This window comes from Pogona vitticeps, chromosome 1, assembly GCF_051106095.1.
Source record: "Pogona vitticeps strain Pit_001003342236 chromosome 1, PviZW2.1, whole genome shotgun sequence".
NCBI classification, from domain to species: domain Eukaryota; kingdom Metazoa; phylum Chordata; class Lepidosauria; order Squamata; family Agamidae; genus Pogona; species Pogona vitticeps.
In genome coordinates this window covers 250,701,447-250,722,241 of record NC_135783.1, presented here as the reverse complement: position 1 = coordinate 250,722,241, position 20,795 = coordinate 250,701,447, and the positions used below count along the sequence as shown (strand labels likewise).

General features: G+C 41.9%; 1 protein-coding gene and 1 long non-coding RNA gene across 3 annotated transcripts in view; one reads left to right on the top strand and one right to left on the bottom strand.

Annotated features, from left to right (window-relative positions):
* LOC144586038 (uncharacterized) overlaps positions 1-4,812 on the top strand; it is a 208,650-nt gene extending 203,838 nt beyond the window's left edge. Inside the window, exon 2 of the long non-coding RNA XR_013540737.1 lies at positions 3,601-4,812. This is a non-coding gene — a long non-coding RNA (uncharacterized LOC144586038). The remainder of the gene's footprint in view (positions 1-3,600) is intronic.
* Positions 1-20,795, bottom strand: part of LOC110074167 (ras-related and estrogen-regulated growth inhibitor) — a 41,541-nt gene that overhangs the window by 10,077 nt on the left and 10,669 nt on the right. For both annotated transcript variants that reach the window (XR_012082391.2, XM_072985575.2), the window contains exons 2-3: positions 11,391-11,447; positions 1,645-1,718 (exon numbers count right to left, since the gene is read on the bottom strand). Coding sequence is in view for 1 of the 2 variants with exons in the window: in XM_072985575.2 (XP_072841676.1) it covers positions 1,645-1,718; positions 11,391-11,447 (131 nt within the window). In the remaining variant the exon portion in view is untranslated. The remainder of the gene's footprint in view (positions 1-1,644; positions 1,719-11,390; positions 11,448-20,795) is intronic.

Below are 20,795 nucleotides of genomic sequence, written 5' to 3'. Positions count from 1 at the left end.
CTCTATATATGTGGCATTACTTCTGGTTCCCTCTAGTGGCCAGTTTCAGTAAGACACATATTTGTAAACACACATTTCTGGGTTTTTTAATGTCCTATTTTCAGGCAGCAAATAACTGAAACTGCAGATACTGATCCCGCAGATACGGTGGTCCTACTGTATTGTTTTAAAATTAACATATCATTGCCAAGCTCTGGTCTTAGGTGTATGAAAAAAAACAGCAGTACAGATGAAAAATCTGTGACACTAGTTGTTTTTGTGAGACAACCCATAGGGAATGGGGAAGCTCTGGAACTCTTGGAGTCTCAGTCTGGCCCTTGGAGATGGACACGTGTCCTTCCCCATGGCACCATCACTAGGCAATTTCCTGGCTTTTATGCTGCTTTCCTCCCATTATGCAAGTTTAAAATACTTCTGCTCAGACTCAGTGACTTGCTACCAAATGTTCAGCTAAAATGCGGCGGCCACTTTCATCCCACCCTCTTGTCTTTCGCCTTCCATGTTACTAGAAACAGCCCCCTCCCCAAGAATTTCCCTTTGTCTTTCTGTCACTTTCTGCCACACTCCGTTGTCTCCTAACTGCCACTTGGGACGTTTGCCTTTCTAATCCTGTGTCCAGTAAAAGTAGCAGCAAAAATTTCCAGGCACAGAATCTGCCAGAAATGTCTGTTTGGGCTCTATGGAAGAGGAAGATGCTGGCCTGGATGGAGCATTGCTCAGACCCAACAGGGCTTTTATGATGGTTGCAGTTTCATTCATGGGTGAGCCCTTTCGAGCAAGGGGCTGGATTCAGTATAAGGGAAATTCTCTCTGTGTGTGTGTGTGTGCCATACGGCTTCTAGCGTGTCTGCTATGATAGCATGCATCTGTCAGACACAATAGAGAACAGTGCCCCATTGCCAGCATTGCTAAACAGCCAGTGGTCAGCTTCTGGACACAGAATGAGAGTGAAGCACCATCTTGCCTTTTGCCTCAGGCAGCAAAATGTCTTTGGCCATCTCTGCCTAGTTAAAGCAAAAAGCATGCTGCTTACCATAGCACTTAAAGCACTCCCTGGGTGGTTTGCAAGTTAATTATGCAGGCTACACACGGACTCCCCAACAAGCTGGGTAGTCATGTTACCGACCTTGGAAGGACAGAAGGCTGAGTCAACCTTGAGCCGGGTATCTGGGATTTGAACCCCTGGGTCATGAGCACAGTTTTGTATGTAGCACAGCAGTTTAACCACTGCTGCACGAGGCCTCCTTTAAAGTCATCTAAGCTAATAGTCTTGACTGACTGGACACCTTGCTAAGCTGGGGGTACCCAGGGGGCAGAAGTGTTTGAGCACAGTATGCAGAAGTATTTCCCTTTATTTGCTCTGAATCTGCCAACAATCAGTTTAATGGGATGAACCCAAGCCCTAATATGAGAGCATGAAAACAAAAAACTATAAAACAAAAATTTCTCCAGACCACACAGAAGTCTATACACTACTACTATGTCCCCCGGCACACTCAGCTTTTTTTCTAACTAAATGCCCCAAATGTGCAGCCTTTCTTCACATGTCTTGAGCTTTGTGACCAGTTTGCTTGCCCTTTACTGTGACTTTTTTTAGCTCTACGATATCCCTTTTTTAAAAAAGTGGAGTGCCCAGAACTGTACCTGTCCTGCTGTGTCAAGAATTTCAAAATGCACCATCTCTCCGTCAACAACCGCTGTGTGCCTGTAGATCATCTCTGTGGAACACAGAAACATGGATGAGAAATACCCTGATATGTGCACTAAGCAAAATTAATTACAAAAACTAGAAGCATGTTAAGCAAGACTGCTTCTTCTGTTCCTCTGTGCCACTGGTTCTGCCTGGAAACATCCAGAATGCTGGATATGAAAATCATCTTACTCACATTTTGTCTTAGAAACATGCACTTTTATTAATCTCTTAATTCATTTTTAAAATATCATCCTTCATTTTCATAACTCTCAGGGCAGTATGAAAGGAGAAATATAAAAATTCAAACAACAATACAACAGAATACCTGAACCCATATTTAACAGACTGGTGAACCTCTAGAGCATAGGTTCCCCAAAGTTTTGGCCCCAGACCACTTGCCGGCTTCTTTTCTATAGACACCCTGCCTACCTAATATCACATTTTCCTAAACCTATGAACTTCAAACGCGTTTTAAGGGTTTTTTTGAAAGCGTGCACAAGTGTAGAAAAAATGTACAATTTTTATTCATACCTTTATGGAAAAAACACAAAATGCAACTAAATATTTGTATTTGGAATGGAAAAAAATCAGAACTTAGTAAAATTAATGAATTAACACACAGCTAATGATGTTAATGAGAGGGATGAACCTGATGTTCTGATAACAGTTTTTCAATATTTGGTATGAAGCTAGCTAGATATAATCTTAAATTTCCACATTCAGTGATTTGCAATCGACTTGGAGAAGGGTTTCCCAAGAGAAACTCAGTGCACAAACCTGTAGAGCTATCCATTCAAAGTGACAAGATGAAAAGGCAGGATTCTGTTTTGTTTTGTTTAAAGAAAAACCTCACCATGAAGTGAAAAGCATTGGTGGTTTTTTCTACAGTTCTGTTTTCTTAGAAATATTAGCCCAATTCACATGCTATTAAAATGTGTGTAGTCCACATAAAGGGAGGGGAGCCTTATAGCTACACCCTCTCCACCATCACTTTCCTCCTACAAAAGCAACTGGCTGAAGAGGAGACCATGTTGGATCCATGGAGATTCTATGCAGGAGCCAGAATGCAGAAAAATACAGATGCTGACTCACAGAGAGAACCTCATTTGACAGAACACGTTCAGGTGGCCAAGTGAGGACAGAGGATGGCTGTGAATCAAACATGCTTTAAAAATGAGGGAATAGACCCACAGCTTCACCTGATTAAACAGTACTATGAAATAAGGTTGCTGTGGTTTGGTGGGAGTCCGAAGGGGTGCCAGCAATAGGAATCTGTCCAGAGCAAATGGAAGAGTATGAGCTCACCTCAGGCTTTCATTTGAGAAATCAGAAACAGAAATCAGAAGTCAAGGAAGTAGGACAGTGAAGGCAACTGAAACATATGGAGGGTGACAAAGCACAAGCAACTAGAGTGGTGACCGTGAAGCTTGCTAATTCAGAGGCTCTCTTATCACCTTCATCTAGAATGGGAACTGGCAGTGATTTGACTCCAGGTAGAAATACAGCGCATTACTGATGGCTTTTTTCTAAGTTCCAGATACAGTTCAACTTTCTGTTTGTAGTGAGTGGCATCTGAAACCTTGTTGTTGTTGTTTAGTCATGAAGTCGTGTTCGACTCTTCATGACCCATGGACCAGAGCATGCCAGGCCCTCCTGTCTTCCACTGCCTCTCAGAGTTTGGTCAAATTCATGTTGGTCACTTCAATCACACTGTCCAACCATCTCGTCCTCGGTCGTCCCCTTTCTCCTCTTGCCATCACACTTTCTCAACATCAGGATCTTTTCCAGGGAGTCTTCTCTTCTCATGAGATGGCCAAAGTACTGGAGCCTCAGCTTCAGGATCTGCCCTTCTAGTGAGGACTCAGGGTTGATTTCCTTTAGATTTGATAGGTTTGATCTCCTTGCAGTCCAGGGGACTCTCAAGAGTCTCCTCCAGCACCACAATTCAAAAGCATCAATTCTTCAGTGGTCAGCCTTCTTTATGATGCAGCTCTCACTTCCATACATCGCTACTGGAAAAACCATAGCTTTCACTATGCGGACCTTTGTCGGCAAAATGATGTCTCTGCTTTTTAAGATGCTGTCAAGGTTTGTCATCACTTTCCTCCCAAGAAGCAAGCATCTTTTAATTTCGTGGCTGCTGTCAGCATCTGCAGAGATCATGGAGCCCAAGAAAGTAAAATCTGTCACTCCCTCCATATCTTCCCCTTCTATTTGCCAGGAGGTGATGGGACCAGTGGCCATGATCTTAGTTTTTTTGATGTTGAGCTTCAGACCATTTTGACGCTCTCCTCTTCCACCCTCATTACAAGGTTCCTTAATTCGCCCTCACTTTCTGCCATCAGAGTGGTATCATCTGCATATCTAAGCTTGTTGATATTTCTTCCAGCAATCTTAATTCCGGTTTGGGATTCCTCCAGTCCTTTCGCATGATGTATTCTGCATATAAGTTAAATAAGCCGGGGGACAATATACAGCCTTGTTGTACTCCTTTCCCAATTTTGAACCAATCAGTTGTTCCATATCCAGTTCTAACTCTTGTTTCCTGTCCTACGTATAGATTTCTCAAAAGATAGATAAGGAGATCAGGCACTCCTGTTTCTTAAAGAACTTGCCATAGTTTGCTGTGGTAGACACAGTCAAAGGCTTTTGTGTAGTCAATGAAGCAGAAGTAGAAGTTTCTGACTTTCTCCATAATCCAGCACGTTAGCAATTTGGTCTCTAGTTCCTCTGCCCCTTCGGAATCCAGCTTGTACCTCTGGGAATTCTCGGTCCACATACTGCTGAAGCCTACCTTGGAGGATTTTGAGCATAACCTTGCTAGCATGTGAAATGAGTGCAATTGTACAGTAGTTGGAGCATTCTTTGGCACTGCCCTTCTTTGGGATTGGGATATAGACTGATCTTTTCCAATCCTCTCGCTAATGCTGAGTTTTCCAGTCTTGCTGGCATGTTGAGTCTAGTACCTTAACAGCATCATATTTTAAGATTTTAAATAGTTTCACTGGTATGCCATCACCTCCACTGGCCTTGTTGTTAGCCATGCTTTCTAAGGCCTACTTGACTTCACTCTCCAGGATGCTTGGCTCAAGGTCAGCAACCACACTATCTGAGTTGTCTGGGGCATCCAGATCTTTCTGGTATAATTCCTCTGTGTATTCTTGCCACCTCTTCTTGATGTCTTCTCCTTCTGTTAGGTCCCTATCAGTTTTGTCCTTTATCATGTCCTTTATCATCATCTTTGCACTAAATCTTCCTTTATTGTCTCCATTTTTAAAAAAACAGATGTCTGGTTTTTCCCTTTCTATTATTTTCCTCTATTTCTTTGCACTGTTTATTTAAGAAGTCCCTCTTGTCTCTCCTTGCTATTCTTTGGAAGTCTGCATTCCATTTTCTGTAACTTTCCCTATCTCCCTTGCATTTTGTTTCCCTTCTCTTCTCTGCTATTTTGTAAGGCCTCCTTGGACAGCCACTTTGCTTTCTTGCATTTCCTTTTCTTTGGGATGGTTTTTGTTGCTGCCTCCTGTACAATGTTACAGGCCTCCAACCATAATGGTTCAGGCACTCTGTCCACCAAATCTAGTTCCTTAAATCTGTTCTTCACTTCCACTGTGTATTCATAAGGGATTTGATCTAGATTATACCTGACTATCCCAGTGCTGTTTCCTAATTTCATCAGTTTAAGCTTTAGTTTTGCTATAAGAAGCTGATGATCAGAGCCACAATCAGCTCCAGGTCTTGTTTTACTGACTGTACTGTATAGAGTTTCTCCATCTTTGGCTGCAGAAAATATAATCAATCTGATTTCAGTATTGCCATCTGGTGATGTCCATGTGTAGAGTTGCCTCTTGTATTGTTGGAAAAGAGTGTTTGTGATGACCAGCTTGTTCTCTTGACAAAACTCTATTAGCCTTTGCCCTGCTTCATTTTGAACTCTAAGGCCAAACTTACCTTTCTTCCTTTTATCTCTTGACTCCCTACTTTAGCATTCCAGTCCCCTATAATGAGAAGAACATCTTTCTTTGGTGTTAGTTCTAGAAGGTGTTGTAAGTCTTCATAGAATTGGTCAATTTGAGCCTCTTCAGCATTGGTGGTTGGTGCATAAACTTGGATTACTGTGATGTTGAAAGGTCTGCCTTGGATTTGTATTGAAATCATTCTGTCATTTTTTAGATTGTATCACAGTACAGCTTTTCCCGAGGGTGTCTATCTCCGGACTAGATCAGACGGAAAGCTCTTTAATCTCTCCAGATTGAGAGCGAAGACCAAAGTCCAACTGAAATGCATGCGGGACTTCCTCTTCGCAGATGATGCAGCCATCGTTGCCCACTCTGCTGAAGACCTCCAACAACTCATGAATCGTTTCAGCAAGGCCTGCCAAGACTTTGGACTAACAATCAGCCTGAAGAAAACACAAGTCATGGGCCAGGGCGTGGACTCACCTCCTTCCATTACCATCTCTACACAAGAATTGGAGGTTGTTCATGACTTTGTGTACCTTGGCTCAACCATCTCTGACACCCTCTCTCTGGATGTCGAGCTGGATAAACGCATTGGCAAAGCAGCCACCATGTTCTCTAGACTCACAAAGAGAGTATGGCTCAATAAGAAGCTGACGACACATACAAAGATCCAAGTCTATAGAGCCTGTGTCCTAAGCACACTCCTGTACTGCAGCGAGTCCTGGACCCTTTGTGCACGGCAGGAAAGGAAGCTGAACACGTTCCATATGCGTTGCCTCCGACGGATTTTTGGCATCACCTGGCAGGACAAAGTCCCAAACAGAGTAGTCCTAGAACGAGCTGGAATTTTCAGCATGAATACATTGCTGAAACAGCGACGTCTACGTTGGCTTGGGCACGTCGTGAGAATGGCTGATGGTCGGATTCCAAAGGACCTCCTGTATGGAGAATTAGTGCAGGGAAATCGCCCCAGAGGGAGACCACAGCTGCGATACAAGGACGTCTGCAAGCGAGATCTGAAGGCCTTAGGAATAGACCTCAACAGATGGGAAACCCTGACATCTGAGCGTTCAGCCTGGAGGCAGGCACTGCATCGTGGCCTCTCCCAATTTGAAGCGACCCTTGCCCAGCAGGCCGAGGCAAAGAGGAAATCACAAAAGCAGCAAAACCAGGGAGCTGGACAGGGGACAGATTGGATTTGTCTTCAGTGTGGAAGGGATTGTCACTCTCGAATTGGCCTCCTCAGCCACACTAGACGCTGTTCCAAGTCCTCCACACAGAGCACGCTACCATAGTCTTTCGAGACTGAAGGATGCCTAACTAACTAACAGCTTTTCCCACTCTTGTTGACTATGAGGACTACTCCATTTCTTCTACGGGCTTTTTGCCCACAATAGTAGATATGATAATCATCTGAATTGAATTTGCCCATTCCCGTCCATTTTAGCTCACTGACGCCCAGGATGTCGATGTTTATTCTTGCCATCTCCTGTTTGACCACACCCAGCTTCCCAAGATTCATAGATCTTACATTCCAGGTTCCTGTGCAGTATTTTTCTTTGCCGCATCAGACTTTCCTTTCACTTCCAGGCATGTCTGCAGCTGAACGTCCTTTCGGCTTTGGCCCAGCCACTTCATTAGCTCTGGAGCTACTTGTACTGGTCCTCCACTCTTCCTCAGTAGCATGTTGGATGCCTTCTGGCCTGAGGGGCTCATCTTCAAGCTTCATATCTTTTAGCCTTTTGTTTCTGTCCATGGAGTTTTCTTGGCAAGGATACTGGAGTGGCTTGCCAGTTCCTGCTCCAGGTGGATTGCATTTAGTTAGAACTCTCCACTATGACCTGTCTGTCTTCCATGTCCCTGCACGACATAGCCTATAACTTCTCTGAATTAAGCCCCTTTGCCAGGACAAGGCAGTAATCCATGAAGGGGATCTGAAACCTTACCATGGAGCAATTATGGGATGAGCCTGGGGGAATGGGGGGGAGGAAGCTTTGTCATTCCCTTAAAAACAAATGCACATTCAATTGTTTTGTGCAACAAGGTGCTGTCAGAACAGAGGCTGCAAAAAAACAACAACAGCAAGGCCACCTACAGAGCAGAGGTTGCCCTGAAGGGCAGCCACACATGGGGCGCACACACAGTGACATCTTTCCTCCTAAGCACTCTGCTCTCCTTTTGAACTCCCACACACCTTCTGACTTTGACAGGATCCTGCTCCAATGAGTCTTACTAACTCATCTTGCCCTCTAGGACATTTCTCTCTTTCTCAAGATGCATGTATCCAAGATTCTAATATTGGATACTGTGGATTCAAGGAGGAGAAATGCCATACTGTCTCCTTCATGTTGATGGCCTTTGGCTTCATTATCCTCCTCCCAATTATTCCTTTCTGTGAAAATAAATGGGAGGGGGAGAGATTTTTGGTTCCCTCACTTTTTCAGTGCACTCTTCCCACCCACAGATCTCTCTGAATCTTACAGAGAAGTCATTACTCTTTGTCTGTGTGTGTGTGTGTGTGTGTGCGTGCCCACGGTTGGTTCTGTGACATGGAGAACAATCCTTCATGTTTTAACTTGGAAAATAAGTTTCATGGTGTTCATGGAGGCTAACTGCCAGAAGTGTGTTTGGGTCTGCAAGAACGAGAAAAGCCCAGAAGGCAACAGAGAGTTGTCAAGTGAAGTCATTGCCCATTTGTAAAGGAAAAATGAAAAAGAAAAAGGAGCCCTTATGAGCAACTTTTGTCGAAAACTGGGGAAAGTGCAGCTCACATTGCTTAGCTCCCACAACTTCTTCCAGAGCCAGCCTAATTCCCTGCCTGAGGTAAACCAGCAAATGCCACACACCCCCTCCCAAATCAAGATGCTGATCTCTAAACCAGCCCCAGTTAGTTTGGTATCTGAGGTAAAAAAATCAGCCATGCATTTCTCTAGTAGAAAGAATAACTATGAGCACAATACATTTTTAAAAATTACAAATTATCTCTCTTTCATGATACACAAACTCAGGCAGCCCCCTTATTTGGCCTAATGTAAGGATAACCTTGCCTTTGTTCCTGCCAGGAAATCTTCAGAGGCCTCAAAGTAGCACAGCCCCACACACACACTCTCTCTCTCTCTTTCTTCTATTTTGACTTTTTGTTGTTTTCAAGATCCCAAGTGAGTTTCCTAGTTCCAGTTCTTCAAGCTCACACCTTTACAAATCACTCCTTTTTTTCACTGTTATCTGCCTCCTGCCCTCTCCAAAGCAGGATTTTCTGTCTTATGGGAAACGTGCAGACGTTTACTGGCACAGACGCTTTACTTCTGTTTCCAGCCTGAAAGGTTTTTATGGAGAAGAAGCTCTTGCATTTTGCAGGAAACAATAAAATAGACATTTAAAAAAAACAGAAGCAAAGATGAGAGGGAAAGAAGGACATAATAGATATTAAGTCTATTTCTTAATTAATTACAGTATTCCCAAATGGATTTCATTCTTGCTAAATGAAAGGACAAGGAAATTATGAAGACACAGTGGTGCCTCAACTTACAAATGTCCCTACTTATGACCATTTCGAGTTACGACCAGCTCTGGCTGCAAAATTTTGCTTCTACTTGCGACCGGAGCTTCCACTTACAAACAGAAAAAGGCAGGGGGAAAACGGTAGGAAATTCAAATTTCTAACTGTAGGTGGCAATGAGGCTGCTTTTTTATAGCTCTTTCACCCCAACAGTTAGAGAGTGTGCATCGTCATTGAAGGCTTGGGACTGCCTCCTTCTGCTTCTGAGAGCGTGTGTGTGTGTTTGCAGGGAGGCTTTGGGCTGCCTTGTAAGATAAGGTACTGTTTTCTGCTTTCTAAAAACTGTTCTGGGTGTCTTTGCTGCGTGGTTTTAAGCTGGGGGGTTATGTTTCTGTCCTGTGATGGGTCTTAGGTGGTTTCCTTGCTTTTTGGAATCCCCCCCCCATTTCTGATGGGTCTTGGAGAGTTTCCTTGCTTTTTGGAATCCCCCCCATTTCTGATATTGCACGATCTGCTTGATTGCTTTTTTGCTTTTGTCTTGTTTGCATTTGCAATGGGTCTTGCCCCGTTGATTGGTTTTTGGTTTGTTTTCTTTGCATTAGGTCTTGCAAACTTGATTGCTTTTTGCTTTGTCTTGTTTGCATTTGCAACGGGTCTTGCATGGTTGATTACTTTCCCTCCCCCCTCGGCTGGAAGGGATTAATCACGTTCCCGACCGGTCTTTCAGTGATTTTTTGTGTGTGATTTTTTTTTCTTTGGCCAGAATGGATTAATTGCATTTCAATGCATTCCAATGGGAAATGGTGCTTCGACTTACAACCATTTCTAGTTATGGCCATCTTCCTGAACCAATTAAGTTTGTAATTCGAGGCACCACTGTAAAGGCCTACATTTTAAAGGGAATAGAATATCAGAGACAAAGTAGGCATCCTGTAAGGAGCAGGATTTTCAGAGACCTCGTAACTCTTACATTAAAAAAACAGAAATTCATCCCAGGTGAAATTTAGACTGGTCCAATGAAAATCGACTCCCTAAAGTGTATGGAATTCATAAATGAGGCAAAATGGTGACCAAATGATTAGGGTTTTTTTTGTGCTGTTCCAGAATGAACCAAACCTTCAGGCCACTATCTTATCAGTGGCTGTTCAATCTGAGTTGTCAGGACATGTTGAGCACATAACTTGATCATCTGGTGAGTTTCAGAGTGAGAGGATGTGAGATGGTGCCTTTTTTGCGAGGCCATTATGACTCTGGAAAGCTTCTCAACAGAAATCCATCTGGTTCCTTCATGGTGTCTTTTTTCCAGGAACTGCAGACATTTGTTCCAGAAAGTTTTTAAGGAAAAGAGGGTGGTCTCCAGAGGTCTCCAAAGGTCGAGAAGTTGCTCACATCCATCCCTGGCACTTAAAGGCCACACCAGTTTTGCCCAATTAATTGGTTGATTGATTGATTCTTTTAAAAATTTGGGGCCTAGGTTATTAATGGGGGAGGGGTGCCATGGGGCGTTATTCAGGTCTCTGAGAGTTGTATATGGCCCATGGATCACATGTTGCTCACCTCTGTTTTAAGGTACAACACCTAATTTTACTCCTGCTGGTTTGAATTTTGCTGCTGTTAAGCTTTTAATTTTGTTTTTACTTATATAAGTGCTGGATGTCTCCTACGTTGTTTTGTTATTGTTTTTAGACAATCTGGTGGTTAGATAGACTTTAGTTTTTAATTGATAATACATGTCTTTAGGATTATGCAATAGCCTATTTTGGGTATATTTAAGGAGAAAAACATTACAGAAATATCACCATTCTCTACTTCACCATCATTTATTTTTATAATATGAGGAGACACATGTTTGACATTTGAAAGTAATACTAATTAGTCATTGCTCCTCCAAACACCATAATTCATTAGGAATGTAGGAACCTGCCTTATAGCAATTCAAAGGACAAGGCCATCTAGCATAGTATAATTTACACTCACTGGCAGCTGTTCAACAAGGTGTCAAACAGGAATTTTTCCTAGCCTGATTTGGAGATGTGAGAAAATGGACATGAGACCTTCTGAATACAAAGCATGTGCTCAGAAGCATTGAGCTACGGCCAAACCTGACAACAGCCATTTTGTTAATGGTAATATAATAGCCATTACTTCTAATAATAGATATGCATACACTACCAGCACCACCCCAAATACCAACCAATGCCCCGATTCAGATAAGCAAACAAGGAGTTAAACTTACCTAAAGTAGGATCATAATCACCGATAAATCGCTTGGTGATGAACCTCACTGTTAAAGCTTCATTGGAAAAATGAAAAAGGGAAAAGATTAGTAGATTAACACAGATATACAAGTGCCTTCCAAGCACAGATAATGACACATCCAGGGAGTGGGCCTTATGCATCTGTCAACAGACTGTTGGCAGGAGTTACGGGGGAGGGGGGGAATGGGCAAAAGCATGATTCCATTCCAGGTGATGGGTTCTGAATATGGAACCAGTAAACATCTCAAGACCTGCTTAGATAACTGGTTAGGGTAGCATGGGAGTGAGTGCTTGGTATGGATCCCATTTTTTGAGTGAGGGTTGCTGCCTGTAATAATTCATATTCTACCAAAACATGTCATGTATAATAACAACAGGTGAGAGTAACTAGAGCTCTGTGACTCTAGATTCATCATCAGTCATGGAACAGAAATGATACATTCACTCAAGCAAGTGCTACAATATTTGCACTATAATAGAATTCAATTGGTGAAATCTTGTTGCTTAGTGTAGCAAATCACAACTAGAGCAGGCCCATTGAACTTACAATGGAACTTACAAAGGATTTGACTCAGTAGATCCCCGGTGATTCAATAGGTTTACTCATGGGTTACTTATTAAGCTAAGCAACAGAATTTCAACCATTTATTTATTTATTTTAGTATTTTTACATAGAATTTTTTTTTACTTTTTTTCATAAAAGTGAGTCAACCACAAGAAAAATGAAGGGGAAAATACACCTTTTATTTGGCTGGCCTCATTGCCATAACAGCACATGCCAGAGTCCGTATGTTTAATTACTGACTAAAGCTTATCTTCTCCTCTGAAGGCTTGGCACAGATGTCACTTTTTGACTCCTTTCAATCAGACTGGAAACTCCAACTTACAAAAGAAATAACGCAAATGGGTTTTTCCACCGATGCTCTCTTGGCAATGGGTCATGTAGGGGCCAAAGCAGCACTCAAACAAAGAACCTGGGGCATAGAACTTCAAGAGCATATGAGCCAGTCGGGCAAATACAGTGTGGTTACTAATAATGCCTTTACAATATCCTCATATCTGACTAGCACAATGATGACAAAGACTAGAAGAGCCTTCACATTAGCGAGACTTAATGTTTTACCTTCTAAGCTCATGGAGGGAAGATTTCAACATATACCTGTCTTGGATTGCCTGTATCCACGTAACAATGGCCAAATGGAAACTGTAGGCCATGTTTTACTGTGCTGTCTTTTTTTACAGAGATCTACGTACTAACCTCTTGAATCCAAGTATTCTCAGATACCCAGGGAGACCCGATTAATTTTACATCAAGCTACTTCTCTCCAATCAAGACTCTGTGGAAAGATTTTGTGCAGCAGCAATGGCATAGTGCTCCCTTATAGTCTCCTGAAGTCACAGGTTGATTGGTTTTAGCATGAGGGTGGTTTATTGTTGAGTGTAGAGGAATGTTGTGGTCCCAACCAAAGGGATGAAATGTTTACAAATGCTTACAAACATGTATGAAGGATTCCCTATACCCCAAAGAGCCTGTCCAAACCAGTTTGCCCTAGATGATCCAATGGTTCAAAAGATGGCTATAAAAAAATCACTGTATCTGATTCTTCCCATATATTATAGCTAGTACACAACTAATCTGTTTTACACTCTTTTATTTCTATTTTGTATATTTTAGCCATATAATATGTTTTATGAGGTGGTCACTTGACCGTAATAAATAAATAAATAAATAAATAAATAAATAAATAAATAAATAAATAAATAAATACATACATACATACATACATACATACATACATACATACATACATACATACATACATACATACATACATACACCTTCTATATTTGAACCCAAGGTGGATAAAAATGAATGATTTTTTAAAATCAAAATTATTTAAATTGTGATTTAAATCAGCATGATTTAAAAATCAAATCTACCTGATCTGAATCCATACAAATGCACGGGAATGTCTATTGGGACTTTTCACTTTGGGAACATGGGAAGTTGATTTAGTGTACCAAGTTAAAGAGTCTGTCCATCTAATCCAGTTTCAGACTGGCAGCAGGTATCCAAGCAGTTCAGGACAAATTCTTTCCAAGCCGTGGAAACTGAAATTTCTGATTGCAAAGCAGTTACTGTATTTTACCACTAAGGTAAATCACCTCTTTAAAAGAAAACTCAGAGCATGTGCTTCAATAATCAAAAGCAGCAGGAACTATGGAGGACTTTCAGAGCTACAGCAGCCAAAGTAAGGAAACTGGATATTAGGCATGAGAGACAGTAGCACAGCGGATCCAGACTCTTCTCTAATGAGGATTACTCTATCTTCTGCCATTCCTCTGTAATTTCTCTGTGGCCTTACAGCTTAGTTGCATGCCTCACACAAGCACGGCAGTGGCAAATGATTTCTTCAACAGCAAAAACTTAGACCAGTTATTCTACCAAGTACTTGGAGGATGGCTTGAAACTAAATGGACAACTTGAGTTCCAGTAGCTGTACCAAAATCAAACACCCACCTGTTCCTTGTGAATATGGAAAAATGCTAGATCTATATGGATATGGAGCAACATAGCTGTCTGCTGTGTCAGATTCTCCTTCTGGGTCTGGCCATGAGGACTGTGATTATGAATATCTGCTCTGTGACTTGATTTTATGGCTACATAAAATAAAGGTAGGGGGCAAGATAAGGGATATCAGTTAGCAGAGCGGGATGTATAAGTAACACAATTCCCAGACCTCAAACTTTCTCTCAGAAACACCAGAATAAAACTCAGCATGTGAAGTATAACACATTCTTCAAAATGAACAGTCAAGGGTGGAAAGTAGTAGGTAGAAAAGAATGTGTGAATACAGTACTAGCGGAAACACCATATGGACAATGAACACTCACCCACACAGTTCAACATAGAGTTCCCACATGGCCAAAACCTATGGTAACCTCTCTTCGACTTCCATTTAGGATTATTTCTGACATTTGATTTGCCAAGCTGTGTTTTAATACATAGACAAGGGGAAGCAATTTTCCCTCTCCCTCCCTCCCTCTCTCTTTCATGAAAAAAAAAAGCCTTGGACAATCCAATACAACAAGGAACTAGATACTTTTCAAAGTGTACAAAGGCATGCAATAAATGTTTCACCTAGCTAGCTCTCCATATTTCAACATTTCCCAAGATGCATTTTCAGTCAGACTCCATTTCCCGAGCATGTCTCTTCTAAATTAAAATATACCAAAGTGGCCTCAGAGGCAGCCAACACCGGAGTGATAGAAATGACACTAAGATGGGGAAGGGGAACAAGCTCTAGCATGCAGCAAACCTCTCAAAACAAGAGTGGGAAGAATATTTAGAGGGAGGACGAGAAACAACACGACAGAGCTGCCAAAGCAGGAAACTGCTCAAAACGCCTGTAGCCTGCAGCCCTTCTAGCTCCCCACTTTGTGAACTAACCAGATGCCTTGAACAGCAAACATGCCACTTGTACGTAGCACACAAGAAGGGATGAGGTCCCTGGGAATCTGTACCCACTGCTCTGGGAAGAGAAGAAAGAGATATTTTGGTCTGACCCCTCTGCTCGTCCCAGTGGGAGTAAACAATAGAAAAAGTAAACCGCAAACATTACTCTTCTTTTCATTTTTCATCATAATAGCTGGGTATGCAATCCTTTGGCTGGAAGCAGCCTGGCTTTCTCCTTCTCCCTCTGGTTTGTTTCAATGAGAAGAGTGTAAGCTGGGAGCAAGCAGAAGACCTGGAAAGTAATCAGTTTCTTCTGGGATATTTTACTTGCACTTAAGGCTCAGCTTTTTTGGATGGAATTAGGATAAAGTCTTTATCAAAACAGTAACTTGAATGGAAAGGTGAGGTAAAATCTTATGCCTGTCTGTTCTTCTTTCTCTTATCATGGAAAAGTACTGAATCTTCCTCCTCATTTCCCAGAGCAATCATTCAGAACTAAGAGGACTTTCAATCCAAAACAGGGAAAGAGAGTACTTTTCCCACAGAGAGACTGCACAACTGTGTAGACACAATCTTTTCGGGAGGGTGGTCAGTGAAACCAAAACATTGGTACACTAATGTTTTGCTGAGTTTTTTTCTAGGGTTTCTTTTTGTCTCCTGACCACATGGCCTGGAGGTGGGGCCTAGGGGTGGGACATTCTTCTTTAAAAGAGCGTGTCCCAGGACCCTGGACCCTTTTCCCGAGGAAGCTGGGCTGAGGGTGAAGGCCAGGTTTGTTTGCATGGATGTTTTGCTGAGTTTTTTTTTCTGGGGTTTCTTTTTGTCTCCTCACCACATGGCCTGGGGGGGGCCTAGGGGGTGGGACTTTCTGCTTTAAAAGAACGTGTCCCAGGACCATTCTATCTCTGGCCTTAATATGGTAAATAGGAATCCAATTAGATTTGCATAAGCCTGGGAGGCAGGAAAGTTTTAAGGATCAGATTATACTTCCACACTATTAAAGAGCAGGCCGGGTAGGTGGGGCTCGTCCGCCATGGAAGGCAGCCCATCTAGGAGAAGGAAAACTCCGATTTCAAACCTCCACTGCCTTGTGGCTATATCCACCAATGGAAAAGGCTTCAGGAGTTAACCTCGAGGCAAAATCCAGAGCTGGAGTCCCGAAGGCAGTCCGTGTCATTCTGCCAACTCCTACGACATTGCTGGAATCAGTTGTACTGGCTCTTGCCTTTCCATTGGACCATTTCAGCAATGTGGAGAGGGGGGATCTGCTGCTTGGGTAACAGCCTATCCTCCATATTACCTTACCCGGGCTTCATGCTCTGGAGAGGACACTCCTCGATTCAGAGCATGTTACCATAGTCTCTCGAGACTGAAGGATGCCTATGATGATGGTCAGTGAAACACAAATCAATGAACTAGGAACAGGAGAAGAACATCTTAAGACACTAGACTATATCAGGTTAAACTAGCAAGAGAAAAGCTACAAACTCTGCAGTTCTTAAACTCATCCTGTGGTTTTTTTTTGTGAATTTGATGTTATGTACAGTAATAATAAAAATATTTTTAAAGAAGGCTGACAAGACTTTCTCCCATGGTCAAGAATGCTAAACAGAGTGCTTGTTTTTATTCTGCAAGTAACAACAGGATTTTAAACTAACTGATGTGGACTAATGGATGCAAACACACTTGGCAATAATAAGTGACCTACACAAATCTGCACACCCTATTGCAAAAGCTACTGATAAGTGTATCAGGATGAGGGAAAATAAAACCCTGTGAAGAGCTTCACTCAGATCAAATGGATATTTGTACAGAGAGCAGGAGGTCTCAGATTCTGGCTTATTGAGCTTTGTAGACAAAACCGTTTTGAAAACAGGGACATACTGCCTACTCAGACTCCAACCAAGCCCAGAATGTCAGCTGATGTAGGTTGATTAGTTGTTCTCTAGCCTGCAGCATTTCAGATCTATACAACTGCAACTTCTAGCACTGGCAAAAATGTGACTGTAGCATGAACATCAACACAGTTGGATGGCACCTGTTGGGTCAGGCTTCTTTCTATACAAGCATGTGGCCAATATTTGTAAAACAGTCCTTCATACTTCCACAGGTGATATCAGCACACTATCAGAACTGAACTGAAGTCTATAGATTTTGATTTACACTAATGATGGCTCACATCAACTTGTGATACAAGTTACTATGGTAAATACTTGCTGTTATTGTGGGAATTATTTTGGGAATTATTTAGAACCAAAATCCTATGATTCAAAGGGAAGGAATTCTGTGAGGAACATTGCATCTAAAAAAGCAAAAGTAATATCATTTGAGTCTCCTCTCCTAGCTAAATCCAGAACACAAAATATGTTCTTTATCAAAGGGTGTGTTAGGTAAAGGTAAAAGTGTCCCTTGACATTTAGTCCAGTCGTGTCTGACTCTAGGGCATGGTGCTCATCCCTGTTTCCAAGCTGTAGAGCCAGCGTTTGCCCTAAGACAGTTTCCGTGGTCACATGGCCAGTGTGACTTAGACACGGAACGCTGTTACCTTCCCACTGTGGTGGTACCTATTTATCTACTTGCATTTCCATGCTTTCAAACTGCTAGGTTGGCAGGAGCTGGGACAAGCGACGGGAGCTCACTCCATTGCGTGGATTTTATCTTATGACTGCTAGTCTTCTGACCTTGCAGCACAGAGGCTTCTGTGGTTTAACCTGAAGTGCCACCACATCCCTCAAAAGGGTGTGTTAAAAAGGACCAAGCTATACAGTACAGTGAGCACAACATTAAGAGATGGAATTCCTTAAGTACTGAAAGTGTGTAATCATTATAGTGGAAACTTTTCACATCTCCTACAATTTGCAAATCAGCTTGATTTGTTTTGTGGCTGATCTTCAAGATGTAGACATGGGTTTCTTCTGAAAATACGATTTTTCAAACATGAAGATTGGCCAGAATCATGCTCTTGGAATATTAATGTGATTTCATCATCTAATGACATATTATCTGTAACTAATACCTTTGGCCTAATTCTTGTTAGATGGAGCAAAAACACGTGGACACACATGCAGTTCTATCTCAAGTTAAACTGCCACTTTAAAGAGGAACAGCTATTCAAAATAGCCCCATGAGCAATATCTCCATCTCAACAAAGAAGCAAAAATGTTATAAATGCATATAAAAGTGAAGGATATGTACAAAAGAATACACCTTGGGTCCATCAGAAAAGCAGTTTCAATGTTCTCTCTCTCTCACTCACTCACTCTGTCTCTCAGATAGCATAACTAACTATAACTATGGACATCTAAAATGTGGACAGTAATTTTCACATAGCTGACTGTGCATGTCATCAGGATCCTTTTATATCCACTGTAGCTTGTTTCTCTGAGTTCAGGGTTATTGGGTTTTTCCTAAGTAAAGACATTGCATAGAGAAAATTATCACTTAGATTCAGAGTATACACAATGGACTGGATTATTAAAGCACTGGTTACTCTTCCAAGAAGACATACAGAGAACACCATACAGAGCAGTCAAGAAGGGGGGGGGGGAGGGAGCACAATACACAGAGTTTAGGGGGTCAAGAATGTAAGTGGTTTTGGCAGAGACTGAAAGAGACAGAAAAGAGATGGGTGGGCTCCTGTTTAGGAAACAGATGTGGTTATGGCTTAGATGAAGCAGAAACCCTGTGCTCTCTTATATCATTTAGGGAGGTGCTTTAGAATGAAGGCTCCTATAATGAAAGAGCTATAGGAATTATACTGTATCCGGTCACTGCTCCCAGCCCACAGTAGATACTGGAAATTCAAATAAAGAAAAATACAACAGCCAGAAACATTATTTAAATTCTTGCATTCACACACCACAAGAACAATCCTTCCTTCTCCATACAAGCCCACTTAACAGTTGCACTCTCATCCACCCAGTCAATGGGCTTGGAGGGAAATAGTCCAAAACCTTGAACCCAATGGGCTACAAATCCACCTTCAATGGGTTATGAAGAAGCTATGGAAAGATACATGACTTCCTGCTCCATGAGCCTTTGGGCTAGTTTGTACACAATGCTGCCTGTTTAATAAAAAACAGTTTATTGACTTATTTGTTAGGTAATAAATGAGAATTAGATCTGCGGGCTCTCTCCCCTCTCCTTGCCTCTTCCCATTGGTTTTGGTACTGCAGTCTTGCTCTGTTTAAACTACACTTCCATATTACAGGAAATGATGGTTGAATGTCAGTTTACTAACCAGGATCAAACTGAAGTTTAAGATCTTGGTTTAATAAATCAACACTGAGCCACAGTACCCTGATTCAGACACAATACTGCAGTTTAAAGAGATCAGGACTGGAACAATAAAGGTGTTGTTTGATGGGAAAATACAAGTGATGAGTGCGCAGACCAAGAATTGGTTCCTGACTTGTCATGATTGAATATTACATGCTGTTGATTCTGACAGATGTCAACATTTTGCATGGTTTCCATGTAGTTTGCTACAGAGTACTCACATGGAATTTACCATTCCTTTTATCTGGAGGCACTGTAGGATTGTGTCGCTTGCCCAATTCTACACACATGCTGGCTTTTCTCCCAGGAGGCAGTGAGGAACGGAACCCCCAACCTCTAGCTCTGCAGCCAGATACCCAACTTACTGAGCGGTTTAGCAATCTCATAATTAATGTTCTGACAAGTTGATTCTGACTTATGGTGATCAGGGTTTTCTAGGTACAAAGTACTCAGAAGTGGTTTATGATTTCTTTCTTTTGGGGGTGCATACAAGGCTATGTAAGACTGGTGTTTCTCTTACAAGGCACTGCGGGGAATCAAATTCACAACTGCAGCCAGGTGCTTCATCTTCACAGAGCTATCTAGCCAATGAGTTAGTTATTATACCTTCATTGTGCTATATCTGTGCCAGTGCAGAGTGTTATTAACACTTATGTGGCTGAGGGAGCCATAACATAGTTCAAGAGTGGTGGGATTTCCAATAGAATCCAAAGAATCTCAGGCTGTGTCTACCCTTTGCTCTCCTGCTGGACCACAGCAACAATCTGTGCACCAAGCTATATGGTGGCAAGATTAATTGACCAGTTATACCAATATAAGGCGATTTTTATATCTGCAGATTCCGAAGATGAACAAACATCATCCCATCCACTTTCCTTCCTTTTACCTTTTAAATCTGGTCCATGTATGAAACAAAAAGAGAAGTGCATCTTGGAGAAATAACAAGAGCATTTCAGTGTCAAAACTTCGGTATTAAGGGAAAGCCATATTTTCTGTTCGAGATTACTTTAGAAGATGAGGCTGCCTGGGAAAATAGTGGACTCTCCTTCTTTGGAGGTTTTTAAACAGAAGTTTAAAGAGTCATTTGTCAATGATAATTTAGGTGTGGATCCCCTGCACTGCCAGGGGTTGTGTTCAAAGGTCTTTGAGACTCTTTCCATTTATATAATGCTATATGATTCTATGATTTTCCTGCTAATAAAGATTTCCTCAGAGTGTGCCTCAGCAATCAGACTTGCAAATTTATCCTGGGTTTACTTTCTGAAAACAAATCACAAATCAAAACATGGTAATATGCAATTCACAGAGGGGAGGACAAAATGAAGGAGCAATGGTTATAAATACATATTTAACAAGTTGTCTGTTTTAACCATCAGCTGACAAAGGAAAGGCACACACTGGAAAGCATGTTCTGTTATTCCAGGGGTATGACTAGATCTCAGCAAAGCTACCTTTCTGCACTATAATGTCCACAATCTCCCAGTCAGCTCAGCCACTGGCTGGGGAATTCTGGGTGTGGGATTCTGGGAGTTTTTGTCCAAAAAAATAACTTTGCTAATCTCTAGAAAGGGTCATCTTAATGTCCATCTGTGGTCACACCATTTAGATCTGGTCTAGAGGGATAGACCTGGTCTAGAGGGGCGGGGTA